The sequence below is a fragment of the Tribolium madens genome, unplaced genomic scaffold (assembly GCF_015345945.1).
Source record: "Tribolium madens isolate multiple individuals breed KSU strain unplaced genomic scaffold, Tmad_KSU_1.1 Scaffold_3;HRSCAF=73;Tcas5.2_LG2, whole genome shotgun sequence".
NCBI lineage: Eukaryota > Metazoa > Arthropoda > Insecta > Coleoptera > Tenebrionidae > Tribolium > Tribolium madens.
The window spans coordinates 12,129,695-12,144,318 of NW_025401006.1; the positions used below are offsets into that span (position 1 = coordinate 12,129,695).

A 14,624-nucleotide genomic window follows, 5' to 3' on the forward strand; every position below is an offset into this window, starting at 1 on the left:
ATTTTATTGAATTTTTGGCTTGTTTTTACGAAATTTTGTACAATGATTTTGTTTCTAGCTAAAAAATGTAAAAAAGTATGCTATTTTCGACTTTGTTTAGTAAAATATCGTTTTATTTAACAATTTGGCTAATTAATCAAGTTTTTAGTTTACTATATCACTAATTGAAAAATCAGTATATTAATTTTTTATGTAACCGCCGTAGTTACATTTTTTTTTTTATAAAACACTGGTAAGTGAAGTGTTGCTCTTTACTCTAAATGAGTTTCTGGTTCAAAAACAAAATAAGTCGAACGAAACAAATTTGAAAAAATATCAATTTCGATTTAATTATGTAATGTTTTAGCTGGTTTAAGGAAAATTTTTTTTTTCGATTTTTTTATTTTTATCTCAAAAACTTGCGTAAACACTTTTTTTGTTTTTTTTTTAATTGAATTTTTGGCTTCTTTTTAACGAAATTTTGTACAATAATTCTGTTTCTTGCTGGAAAATGTAAAAAACACTGGTAAGTCGTTAAAATTAAACACCGAGTAAGACAATATCGAATATCCTTGTAATTTTACTGTCGTTTTATCTGAAGCGTGTAGAAAATAATTGAAACCCTACGGCTATCATGTTCATAGTGTCATCTTCACCGTTTCTTAGATTGTAACAACACAATTTACCGCAAATTATGTAATGTTTGTACAATTTTCTCACAATTTTTTTTAAATTTATTTTAATAAAAAATTATGTTTTGTAGCGCGGCCTCCAATTGTCGCGCCGTACGCCACTGCATTCAGACAGTGTGGGTGCACAAACAGTTGCCCCCAGATCGTAGCAGCATCTGTCAAACATGTCTCGATATGGTGAAACAGGCAAGAGACCAACTTGAAAGTAACGAAACTCAAGTACGATCAATTTACAATTTATTATCAATGAAATTAATTGTTGTTTTATGCAGGAATTGATCAAAGAAGTGTTTGAAGGTTCGTGTCATCTCTTGCACTTTAAAGAAATCGTTAAAGAGTGTGACAAAATCGCCGATCAATATATCCCCGAATTGATCGATACTTTGGCTTCGGAAATGAACCCACAAGTTGTGTGTTCAGTGGCAGGATTGTGTAATAGTGAAAAAGTCCAGAAATTAATAGCTGGGGAAAAAGGAGACTTACCCCAAAATGGGGGGACTTGTGAGGGTTGTCGCACTGTTGTTGGAATAATGGAGGAAAAGTTTAATAAAATGTCACGCGATGATGTTTTGCAAAGTTTCTTGCAGGTATTTGATTTTACTTAAAAAATTTTCATTTAAACTTTTTTTATTAGATTTGTGGACAAACTGGGAGTTTATCAGACGGTTGCAGTAACATCATGATAACATATTTTAACGAGATTTACAACCACTTGAAAGACAATTTGAATCGGAATGAGTTTTGTTTAATGACAGGAGAGTGTAGTTCAAAGTTTCACACTCATGCGAATGTTGAAATAACACCAATGTCACATATTGGTTATGTGCAAATTGGGGGGTAAAATCACCACTTGTTGTTACCACTCAAACTTTTTTTTTACTATTTTAGAAAACAAAAAGACGATTTACCGTGCGAATTTTGTGAGCAATTAGTAACACATTTGAGAGATTTACTAGTGGCTAACACAACCGAAGACGAGTTTAAAAGAGTCCTTGAAGGACTTTGCAAACAAACAAAATCGTTCAAAGCACAATGTCTTAGTCTAGTCGACGAGTATTACAGTGCATTTTATAATTTCCTAGTCTCGGAATTGAATGCTAACGCAGTTTGTGTCCTTGCTGGTATTTGCCCACGAAATCACACTCAACAGGTGCCCCCAATCATGCCTCTTTTACCCGTGGAGACTGTAGAAATTACACCAGCCCCTGTGTTGCGACCTGAAGACATGCAATTACCGATAGAGCGCATGATGCCTCCTCACACTCAAGAATTGTACAATTCGCAAACTTGCGTCTTTTGTGAATATTTCTTGCATTATTTGCAACAAGCCATAACGAGTCCTGCAACAGAGGAGGAGATCAAGGAAGTTATTGATAAAGCATGCAGGAAATTACCTCGTAGTATCAACAGTACATGTGTTGAGTTTGTTGATACTTACGAGCCGGCTTTGGTGGCGATTTTGGCCCAAGAAATCGACCCCTCGCAGGTTTGTCCCTTGATTAAAGCTTGTCCGAGCAACACTAAAGACGTGGAGGTGTTTATGCAACAAGGCAGTGATGGGTCGAAGTGTCCTCTGTGTCTTTTTGCCGTCTCCAAGCTCGAAGAAATGGTGAAAGACAAAAAAACTGAGGTAAGACGGCGGAAACGGTACAGAAAGAGAATGCGATTTAAATTTTAATGTAATTTATTTGCTTGACTGAATAAATTGTGTACTTGAATTGTATTTTTGTGGGTAGCAAAACATCAAGGAAGCACTCAACAAGCTGTGTGATCATCTTCCGAAAGATGTCGCCGCGGAGTGTAACGATTTTGTCAACACCTACACTGATGAACTCGTCCAGTTGCTTATCGCTGATTTAAATCCGCAAGAAGTTTGTGTTTATCTTAAGCTTTGCTCTGATAATAAGCCACCAAGTGGGTTTGTCGGGGGAGACACTTGTAGGTTTTTTTGGGTTGTTAAATTGGCCTAACTGTTTTTTGTAGCCACTAATATGATAGCCGATGATACGATAAATGGGAAAAGTGTCCAAATTTCGTCAAATAATCCAAGATGCGTCCTGTGCGAATTTGTCATGAAGGAGATTCAAGACGAGTTGAAAGACAACTCGACTGAAGTAGGTTTTTTGATTATTTTAGGGAAAATGAAGCAAAATTTATTTCAGGAAGCCATCAAAAGGACAGTCCATAACATTTGTAATATCATGCCCAAGTCAATTAGCAAAGAATGCAACGATTTTGTGAATGAATATGCTGATACTATTATCCAATTATTGATTGAAGCAACGGTTCCAAACGAAATCTGTCGCATGATGCACATGTGTGATAATAACCAAATCGAACAAGCGAAAGGTAATAATAATAATAATAATAAAGCGGCTTTATTGAATTGTAAGTACAAGTAAATACAACTCGGAAGGTGAAAAATTGTATTACAGTTTAACTAAAATTAAGAAAAACTACTTAAGTATAACAGGAATTAAAACAATAAGAAAATAACAAAAAGCAAAAGTAAAAAACTAGAAATTCGAAAATTGTATTTTTATCATTTTGCGAAAATTGTTCACTGAAAGTTTTTCTTTAAACAAATGAGAAGAATTATATAACTTTATTGTATTGTAAGAGAGAGATCTTTTAAATATTGCTTTTTTAAACTTTGGTAATGACAGGTCAGCAATATTACGAACAGAAACTTGATGACAACTTTTTCTCGAATGAAATCATTCACGGAGATAGGGTGGTGAAGCAGTAATAAACATTTTATACAGGCTGTATTATGAAAAACGCCCCAAGCCATAACTCCATAATTTTTAAAGTTATGACAATACTTCTTAGAACAAAGTTGAATATTTTTTGTCATTTATCGTTTGGGATAGATGCTAAATTAATGCTGTTTTCTGTTTCACCGGAAATCACATCAACTTTATTTTTTTTAATGGAACACCCTGTATATTTTACCACTTTTGGATTCTTTGTTTAATTGTCTTTTAACAAGTTTTAGTACCATGTGCCTAAAACCAACCGTTCGTGAGATATGAGTCAATTAAAAATTTATTAAAGTAGGCAGTGAAAAACAATAATATTAAGTAGTGTTGACAAATATTATTACTTTGCATTTTCTCTTATTATTTTTATACTATTTGGTGTTCTGGTGATAATGTGTTAACAGACATGATTCAAGAATATTTTGAAAGCAATAAAAATAGTTGGAGACCACAACGCCTTTACACTGGGCGGTTTTCAATAAGAGAAGTTCCAATTCGTCGACCTGAAAAAAATTGAGGATGTTTGGGGTTTTTAGAAAACCCAAATTCGAACAGTTGCGTGCGATAAGCCAACGTTACTTGCAATTTCTTGAATTCATGTTCTTGCATTTTCTTCAATACCTATCTAATTCTGTATCTCTTTGAAATTGGAGATGTTTTAATTTGGGTTTTCTAAAAGCCCAAAACATCCTCAAATTTTCTTTAAGTCGCTTAAATTTTCGACGATTTGGAACTTCTCTCATCAGAAATCACCCAGTGTAAAAGCGTAGTGCTCTCTCACAATTTTTATTTTATTCAAAATATGTCTGTTAACACTTTATCATCCATGATTAACATTAAAAAGTATAAAAGCGGTAAGAGAAAATGCAAAGGATTAATATTTATCAACATTACTTGATATTATTATTTTCCACTGCTTACTTTAATAAATACGTTATTTGGTGAATATCTCACGAACGGTTAGTTTTAGGCATATGGTACTAAAACTTGTTAAAAGACAATTAAACAAAGAATCCAAAAGTGGTAAAATATACAGGGTGTTTCATTAAAAAAAAATAAAAGTGATGTGATTTCCGGCAAAACAGAAAACAGCATTAATTTAGCATCTATCCTAAACGATAGATGACAAAAATTGTTCAACTTTGTTCTAAGAAGTATTGTCATAACTTTAAAAATAATGGAGTTATGGCTTGGGGCGTTTTTTATAATGCAACCTGTATACGAACACTGATAAAAAATAATTGTATATTTGGTCTACCGGCAGCCAACCAAGTTCTTTTATTTTTTGGGATACATGGTCAAATTTTCTTAATTTGTAATAAAACGAGAACACGAATCTTGTTTTTTTGTAATTTATATTTAGATTGATAATCTAAACATGAATAATAAATGATGAGACCATAATTATGGTTGCAAAGCACCAATGACTCGCATAGTTTTTTTCGAAGTTTAAAATTTAAAATGTGATAATTGGAATCTAACATTTTTAATGCAATATAAGATCTCTTTACAATCAAGTTGACATAATAATTCCGAATCCATTATAATTGCAAGATTTCATTTCATTTCATGTGTTTTTTTTTATAATTTATTTCCAGTTGAAATTTTTGAATGTGCCATTTGCGAAAGTTTGGTTTACGCAATGGAGAAAATCTTGAACAATCCGAAAATTGATCACAGCATTGACCACGTCCTTGAAAAAGCATGCCGTGCTTTACCCCGCAAAGAACAAACAAAGGTAACTATTTTAATGAGAATGTAGGTAACGCCAGAGGCGACCGAAGTGAACCGAGGGCATTTTCATTCGAGGCATACAACTTAATTAATATAAAATTCGCTCGTAGTGCACTGAGATCATTGAAAAATACGGCAAAACCATCTACAATTTGGTGACCCATTTGGCGGACAAAGGGTTAGTGTGTAGAGAGATCGCCCTGTGTGCTAGCAGCCCTGCACGGCCGAGTCACACAACCTTGTTGGGGGCGGATAGATGCACATGGGGGCCCGGTTTTTGGTGTGCTAGTGACGAAAATGCAGAAAAATGCGGCAGAGCGGTAATTCTTAGTGAGGTAATAATCACGAGTTTTATACAATTTTTTTTTCAGGCTAAGATGCATTGCCAACAAAAAATCTGGTTGGCACCAATGGCTCCGAAGGTGTGACTTACTATTATGAACAACTTAGTTTTTTCTAGTTAAGAATATAATGTAACTATCCACCAAAGTTTGTTAATAAATTCATCTTGATTAAGATTATTTTAAGTGTGTAGTTAAGGGCTTGTTAGTCACAGTTTGAACGTTTTTTTTTCTTTTGGTGGCCATACTGTGAAATGGAAACTGTGATAAGAAATGACTTGTAACAGTGTTTTTAGTTACAAAATAAATGATATTTCTTTTTCAAATTGTTCTTTCAATTAAACCTCTTTTACTATTATAATACTTAATATTTACAAAAAAAAATTGAACAGTATTGTGACACTCATTTTGACGTTTTGAAAAGTCAATTTTGACGCTAAAATCTGCTTTAGAATGAATTTTTAGAAAATGTCAAAAGTTTGACGACTCATTTTTTTGTCCAGATGGTGACAAATAATCACAAAATAATTGTTATTTCTTTGTTGTTTTTTTATTTAAAAGCTTTCTAGATGAATATTCAGACTTCAAAAACATCGAATTCGATTCATATATAACAATTCTTGCACAAAAAAGTGTAAAACCATCCTTAGACACAATTTAATGTCACTAATTTTGATATTTTGGAAGTTTTGAAAAGTCAAATTTGACGTTAAAGTCTGCTTTACAGTAATTTTTAGAAAATTTAAAAAACTTGACATGTCATTTTCTTGTCCAGCATGGTGACAAATAATCACAAAATAATTGATGTTTCTTTGTTGTTTTTTTTATTTAAAAGCTTTGAAGAATTTAATCTTGTACAAAAAAAATGGAACAGCAAGGTCACTAATTTTGACATTTTGGAGGTTTTAAAAAGTCAAATTTGACGTTAAAGCCTGCTTTACAGTGAATTTTTAGAAAGTGTAAAAAATTCGATTTTTTTACAAAATAAATTAGATTTTGGGGCTGTTTTATTTATATGGGAGCAGTTTGAACGTTTTTTTCCTTTTGTTGACCTTACTGTGAAATGATAACAGTGTTTTTAGTTACAAAATATATGTTATTTCTTTTTCAAATTGTTTTTTTCAATTAAACCCTTTATATTATTTAGGAGACTTAGTTTTTACAACAGCAAGGTTATTCTATTGACATTGAGTGTGAGAGTCAAGGAAATGTCACTGATTTTGACGTTTTGAAAAGTCAAGTTTGACGTTAAAACTTGCTTTACAGTGAATTTTTAAATGTCAAAACTTTGACGTCTCATTTTTTTGTCCAGCACGGTGACAAATAATCACAAAATAATTGATATTTTTTTTGTTGTTTTTTCATTTAAAAGATTTTAGCAATTTATTCTTGTACAAAAAAATGGCACATAAGGTCATTCTGTTGACTAAGTGTAAAACGGTCCTTAGACAGACAATTAAATGTCACTAATTTTGACATTTTGGAGGTTTTGAAAAGTCAAATTTGACGTTAAAATATGCTTTAGAATGAATTTTCAGAAAATGTCAAAAATTTGCCGTTTTATTTTTTTGCCCAGATGGTGACAAATAATCACAAAATAATTGATATTTCTTTGTTGTTTGTTCATTTAAAAGCTTTTTAGAATTTATTCTTGCACAAAACAGTGTAAAACGGTACTTAGACAGACAATTTAAGTCGCTAATTTTGACATTTTGGAGGTTTTGAAAAGTCAAATTTGACGTTAAGGCTTGCTTTACAGTGAATTTTCAGAAAGAGTAAAAAATTAGATTTTTTGACAAAATAAATTAGATTTTGGGGCTGTTGTATTTATATGAGAACAGTTTGAACGTTTTTATATTCCTTTGTAACAGTGTTTATAGTTACAAAATATACGTTTTTTTTTTCAAATTGTTTTTTTCAAAAACGGTAGACTTAGTTTTTATAAAAAAAAATAGCAGCAAGGTCATTCCACTGACATTAAATGTGAAACGGCCTTTAGATTCAAAGAAATGTTACTGATTTTGAAAAGTCAAGTTTGACGTTAAAGCCTGCTTTACAGTGAATTTAGAAAAAGTGTCAAAAATTCGATTTTTAGGCAAAATAAATGCGATTTTGGGGCTGTTTTATTTATGTGGGAGCTGTTGCGTATTTATATGGCACTTGGGGTTGAAATGGGTTGTTCATAAGCAGCCACTCTGCTAGAAAAATTATAGGATCAACCGGTTTTTTCCTCACAAGTTCAACCAATCCTTTTAACAAAGTTGGATTAATGTACAAGTTGCAATAATCTTCCACTTTGTACTGGTCGCAAATGATGGGTTCCAAAATACCTTAAAAAAAACGATCATTGGTCGAATTTTCGAAAAAAGTCAAGTTTACATACTGTCAGGATAAAAATATCTATTTTCTCTGGTAGCATCCTTGGCGTTTTCGGAGGCATGCAAGGCATCAGGAATATCCACATGCACCTCAAACCTCTTCCTCACATTCAGTGGTAAAAACCACTCAGCTTGGAGGGTTTTATATGGGCCTACCAACGATTTCCATTTTTCGATCGAATTCATACCCGCCAAGGACAGCACCAAACACGGCCCCAGACTCATCGACACTACCATATTCGGGAACGAAGGACACCCATAGTGTTGTTCATAAATTTCAGCCACTTGTTCAGGCGTTAAGTGCAGCGTTCGTTGCTAGATTGGAGATAAAACCACAAAGATGAGATCAAAAGTTAATTAGCTTTTAGTTCGTTTAATTATCGATTTCGAGATCTGCTTCGGAATACATCAAGACTTTCACACAATTTTTTTGCAATAATCGAATAAAGTAATTGTTTAGTAACGTGATCAAAACTTAAAACGGTTATTATTTAAGAATGATTGTGAAAGTAGTGATAAATCTTTGATGGGATGGACAATTAGGAGGTGCGTTATGCGAGGTGAACACTTAATTAAACATGATTTGGCCAACTTTCGTTTTTTAATATTGCAATTTATCATCATTATCAATAACTAGGTTTAGTCTGTCTCCGAAAACTAAGCGATATCTGAATAAAATGTTTTCAATAACTTTTTAAAAATTTTTCTACCTACTATACAGTATGTTCGAGTCTGAGTTCTAGTCGCAAAAACTCTTAATAATTTTGGAATTTTCTATTATGCATTGTTTGTCGTTTTGTTTTTCCATTTTTCAAATGACTGTGATTTTTCAGTGAAAAATTCTTTGAAAAAAGATTTCTTATTATCTGAAATACTTCAAATCGACAACACATTCTACATAATTTTTTTATATTCTAAAAAATTAAGGAAACAAAAATTTTTTTTTAATTTTTTGGTGATTATGAAAGACTGTAACTTAATGAAAAATGGTCGTATTTATATTAAAAAACTCGATTTTGAAGTCTTGAGATCTTTTGTCAAAAAAATTTCTGAGCTACGGTTATTACGCAATTCGAAGAAATAGCGGGAGAGAAAAAATCGTATTTTTTTTTAAATTTTTTTTAGTCCTCGGACTTGGGAAAATTTTTATTAGTGCATGGGCTAGACAGCTTGTTCATTCATCAGCTTTAGTTTGCTTTTTTTTATGTTCTTTTTACGTCAATTTGTAGCTGAGTTATTTGAGTCTTAATGAAAAAGGATTTTTTTGTCTTTGACCATTAATATCTCAGCAACCAATGACCGCACAGAGAATGTAAGGATAGTTTAAAAAACTGGATTAAACTACCTACAAGATGTTTTAACGATTTTTTGAAAAATAAATGTTACTCTACACTGATTTAACGAAAAGAAAAAAAATATTTTTTTTTGTAGTTTTAATAAAAATACCGCCTATTAAAGAGAAAACTAATGTGTCCGGATTTTTTTTATAGCTTTTTGTACCTCCAATATCTCTGTAAATTTTTAAATCGATCTATCAAACTTTTTCCTTGGATCGAATGATCAAAATTTTACAAAGAATTAAAGGAATTAATTGTTTCTAGACATTATGTAATTTTTATCAAAATGAAAGAAACATCTTTTTTTCATTACAATTTTATATATTTTTGAAAAAATATCGAAAAAATAAAAAAAAAGTTTGATATTATTGAGAATTTGTAAAAAAATCAAGAAACAATAGTGACTAATTTTTGAGATCATTCAGCTTTTGCATACCTTAATTTTACTCATTTTAAATTAAATGCATTAATTAAAAGTTGATACCCCTTCACTAAATTCAGCACTGGATTGATGGAGATTAAAAAAAAATCATTTATTGAGACCTATTTTTTTATTTTTCTTAATGACTTTGAACATGTACTATTTTTTACACTTTTTAGTGTATACATTAACCACTTTTGTATTTTTTTACTGTTATTTATTGATTTTTTTATACTATATTAAAAATTATATTATATTTAATTCAACAAGAATAAATAAGAAGAAATTGTTCTTTCTTGTAATTGTTCTCAAATCCTGCAAGCTATACCAACAAATGTACAGAAAAAAAATTGAAATTGAAACAAAGATCGAAGAAATTAAAAAAAAAAGTTTGATATTATTGAAAATTTGTAAAAAAATGAAGAAACAATAGTGACTAATTTTTGAGATCATTCAGCTTTTGCATACCTTAATCTTACTCATTTTAAATTAAATGCATTAATTAAAAGTTGATACCTCCTCACTAAATTCAGCACTGGATTGATGGGGATTTTAGAAAAAATATTTTTTTTAAATTGAGTCCTATTTTTTTATTTTTTTTATTTTTCTTAATGACTTTGAACATGTACTATTTTTTTACACTTTTTAGTGTATACATTAACCACTTTTGTATTTTTTTACTGTTATTTATTGATTTCTTTTTATACTATACTAAAAATTATATTACATTTAATTCAACAAGAATAGATAAGAAGAAATTGTTTTTTCGTGTAATTGTTCTCAAATCCTGCAAACTATACCAAAAAATGTACAGAAAATTTGAAAAAAGGCTTTTTATGTTTTTTTATTTATTTAAAGACGATTAATTTATTAAATTTTTTGTTTATGCACCTATTGAAAATATGGTTCTAGTCCTAGAGACTCAAAAAAGTGCATAAATCGTCAAGACGTGTTTAAGAAAAATTGAATTTTTTGAGTTTTTTTTTTCTTGAAAGTGAGTCGTAAAAATTATCGATTTATTTTAAGTCGCAAAAACGCTTGAATTATAGTCTTCTAGACGTAATAAAACAGGTTAAAATGCTTTACGAATAATCGTTTTTGAGATATTGAATAATATATAACAAAGTAAAGCTACGTTTTGCTGAAACAAAGTTAAAAAATTGTAGTTTTTTGAAGCCCTTACCCAAAAACCTAGGAATTTTTTAGTTTGCAAAATAATTTTCCACTCACATTGACAATACTGAAGCCTTTATCAGCGATAGCTTTCAGCACAACATCCTTATAAACCATTGCTTCCGGTTTGATAATCGCCACCGTTCTTTGCAACCGCGCTTCTTCACACGACAACGAAGACTCGGTGGAATACGGCGGCAAACTCATTTTGCCATAAAAGGGCGCAAAAGCCCCATAATCGAAATCTCCCTCACACAGGGTTCGCGCCGTTGTGACGGGAGATAAATAATGAATCGTGTCTTGGTTTGCCCATGCATCATCAGTAGCATTGCTTGGAACCTGAAAATTGTAAATTTACAGGCGCAACCACAAGAATTTCAGCCGTTTCAGACTTTGGTTGGTAATCTTAAACTCGAGTCGGATGTTGTCGGACTGATATTTCCTTGATCTTTGTCGTGGTCGTGGGCCATGTTGTGGATTTATTGTGTCAATTTTTGACGACTGAAACGTCTGAAAGTTTAGTTGACTTTGTCAACTTGCTAAACTATAATTTTGGCCAATCAATTAACAATTAAATTAATTAACAATTTTGTACTGATCCATTGTGTCCAGCTGTTTTTCATCAAAAAAAAAAAATTAATCAGTTATCTGCTGAGTTTCAACTCCATTCAAGGTCACTTTGACCAACACCATTCAAAACTTTTAAAAAATAAAACATTACAAGGCGTTTCTTTATCGTATTGAAGTTGAAGTTTTTAGAATTTTTTCAATCGATAATTTTTTCTCAAGTGTGATTTATTTGAATTTCTCCGTCATTGATGGCCGTCCGGACTCAAGGACACACGATTTTTAAAAATTGATTCTTATGTAAAATTTTCTGCTGGATGTGAATCCGGAAGTCGTTTTTTCATTTGAAATTGCCTTCACTGCGAAAAAGACGTTTTTGTGAAAAATTTATAAAACATAAAATTGCGCTTCTCTTCTCTCTAGATGTAGCTAGAAAATTGATTTTTTTATCAAAATGTTTCTTAATTAATGTAGATTGCAACGCATTTATCAGGATTTAGTTTCGATAAAAGAGAACTGAGAAAATTACAGTTTTCTTGTAACGTGTCAAATTTGTATAGTAAAATTTTTGAGATGCGAGAATTTTTTTTATTTTACGAGATAGACCCCTACATGATCGAGATGAAATGAAGCCAATACTTCAAATAAGTTTTTGGTGCAAAAATCATTTTGATAGGTGTAATGCAAATGCGAAAATTGCAATTTCAAAATCTGGTACTCGCGCGCTGTGGGTCTCCTTCCCGGTGTACTAAGTACTCCAAAATAGTTGCTTTTTAGTTAAAAATTGTTTAGAATTAACATCTAGGCCCGTATACAAAATTTTAAAATCATCGGCCAATTTTTCTTTTTCTTTTTTGTTTATTTCGAAAATCAAAGAATTTTATTTTTAACAGTTCTTTAACATATTATGAAAAAAAAAATTCACAAAATTAAAATACAATTAAAAATTGTTACAGAATTCCAGAATTTTTCTAAAAATTTAGTGGTGGACTACCGCCCGAATTTGAGTAATTTGTTGTAAATTCACACCAAAACATTGTCAATTAACAACACAAACCCCCATTTTAACACCACCCAAAAAAACATTGTTTACACAACGATAGCACAAATCAGACTGATTTTTTATTTATTATTTAACCAATGATTCCAGATTGTTGTTTCTGTATCCAAAATTTACAGTACGAAATTTAAGTAATTCGACTGTCATCTAACACGAAATTCGTCAAATTTTTCGCATTATCGGTTGTTGTTGATTTAGTCGGGGAGCAGGCACCCCAAAATATGCTTATTTAAAAAATTCGTTCGGACTCGAGGACACACGATTTTTGAAAACTGATTTTTAGGTACCCGTAAAATTTTCTGCTGGATTCAAATCCGGAAGTCGTTTTTTGATTTGAAATTGCCTTTACTGCGAAAAAGACGTTTTTTTGACAAAATTAGAAAACCTAAAATTGAGCAATTTTTGAGTTTACACCCCTGTATCTTCTCTCTAGATGTAGCTAGAAAATTGATTTTTTTATCAAAATGTTCCTTAATTAATGTAGATTGCAACGCATTTACCAGAATTTAGTTTCGATAAAAGGGAACTGAGAAACTTGCAGTTTTCTTGTAACGTGTCAAATTTGTGTAGTAAAATTTTTGAGATGCGAGAATTTTTTTTATTTTACGAGATAGACCCCTACATGATCGAGATGAAATGAAACCAATACTTCAAATAAGTTTTTGGTGCAAAAATCATTTTGACAGGTGTAATACAAATGGGACAATTGCAATTTCAAAATCTGATTTAAATTTTAATTATTTTGGTTTAAGCCCTGCTTGGTTAAAACCTAATTTCTGTCATAATTTTAGTTTTGAAAAACCAAGTATGTTTTGGTAACTTTCAAAATCTTATTCAGATTCAGATTTTGAAATTGCAATTTTCGAATTTGTATTACACCCATCAAAATTGTTTTTGCACCAAAAACTTATTTGAAGTATTGGCTTCATTTCATGTCGATCATGTAGGGGTCTATTTCGTAAAATAAAAAAAATTCTCGCTTCTCAAAAATTTTACTACACAAATTTGACACGTTACAAGAAAACTGTAATTTTCTCAGTTCCCTTTTATCGAAACTAAATCCTGATAAATGCGTTGCAATCTACATTAATTAAGGAACATTTTGATAAAAAAATCAATTTTCTAGCTACATCCAGAGAGAAGATACAGGGGTGTAAACACAAAAATTGCTCAATTTTAGGTTTACTAATTTTGCCACAAAAACGTCTTTTTCGCAGTGAAGGCAACTTCAAATCAAAAAACGACTTCCGAATTCGAATCCAGCAGAAAATTTTACGGGTACAGAAAAATCATTTTTCAAAAATCGTGTGTCCTCGAGTCCGAACGAATTTTTTAAATAAGCATCTCACCTCATTTGGAATCAAAATTTGTCGATTTTGAGCTTTTCGTTGCATCAAGTCGACTATCCTGTCTGAGTAGCCAATGAGAAGCCAGCATTTTCACGCCATAAAACCAGTTCATTTTGTGCTTCGATTGTGTCAATAAATAATGTTGTTTTCCTGTGGTAAAAGTGTGAAAATGTGTGAAAATTACGATTGGAGTCCCACAAGAAAGGTTAGTAAATGTGTGATTTTAAATGTAACAAAGTTTTTTTATGAAAATGATTGAGAAAATTTAGCCTCAAGAACGCGGTGAAATTATTTTAGAACCAAGTCATAGCCTTCTACAGGATAAATTTTTCTAAAAAAAGATTTTTTTTTAATGTGACGCTGAAATTTATTCTGAATAATTGTTTGAATATTCTGGAAGTAATCATAATTATCGGTTGATGTGTTTTTTGTGATACAATTGCGGACACGGAACATAAAAAATAATGTAAAACGGCCCTTCTCAAACTAACCTCACTTTCGGTTTTTGTAATTTTTATTGCATATTTTTTTTTCTTTGTGTTAAAGCACGAAAGTCGCTGCTGGTCGAACAATTGTGATACTTATTATTCACAAAACGCTCGGAGAAGCCGCTGCTCTAATTTTTGTATAAATAATAATTTTTTGGCAATAATAAGTGCGACGTTCAAAATTTTTTTGGTTGATTTTTAACAATACATGTGTAAAGGGCATAAAAATGGTGAAGGTTGCAATTGGSTAATATTCGAATTTCTGTGTTGTTGCAGACGGCGGTAAAACGCTGCCCCCAACAAAGGCCTTCTAGAACGGGTTACGAAATGTTTTTTTGTGGAT

The 14,624-nt window shown here is 31.3% G+C and overlaps 2 protein-coding genes across 2 annotated transcripts in view; one reads left to right on the forward strand and one right to left on the reverse strand.

Moving 5' to 3' along the window:
- LOC123008322 (prosaposin) overlaps nt 1–5,834 on the forward strand; it is a 9,157-nt gene extending 3,323 nt beyond the window's left edge. The window contains exons 3-12 of the mRNA XM_044404124.1: nt 743–890; nt 944–1,258; nt 1,306–1,508; nt 1,560–2,301; nt 2,408–2,609; nt 2,655–2,785; nt 2,834–3,020; nt 5,032–5,171; nt 5,278–5,487; nt 5,539–5,834. Coding sequence (XP_044260059.1) covers nt 743–890; nt 944–1,258; nt 1,306–1,508; nt 1,560–2,301; nt 2,408–2,609; nt 2,655–2,785; nt 2,834–3,020; nt 5,032–5,171; nt 5,278–5,487; nt 5,539–5,595 — 2,335 coding nt within the window. The 3' untranslated portion in view covers nt 5,596–5,834. The remainder of the gene's footprint in view (nt 1–742; nt 891–943; nt 1,259–1,305; nt 1,509–1,559; nt 2,302–2,407; nt 2,610–2,654; nt 2,786–2,833; nt 3,021–5,031; nt 5,172–5,277; nt 5,488–5,538) is intronic.
- Nucleotides 5,835–7,483: 1,649 nt separating this feature from the next.
- On the reverse strand, nt 7,484–11,351 carry LOC123007826 (nucleoside diphosphate kinase homolog 5-like). The gene is made up of 4 exons (XM_044403290.1): nt 11,210–11,351; nt 10,875–11,156; nt 7,892–8,201; nt 7,484–7,838 (listed from the first exon to the last, which is right to left on the reverse strand). The coding sequence occupies exons 1-4, from the start codon at nt 11,285–11,287 to the stop codon at nt 7,636–7,638; spliced, it is 873 nt and encodes a 290-aa protein (XP_044259225.1). The 5' UTR covers nt 11,288–11,351; the 3' UTR covers nt 7,484–7,635.
- Between the last annotated feature and the right edge of the window lie 3,273 nt (nt 11,352–14,624).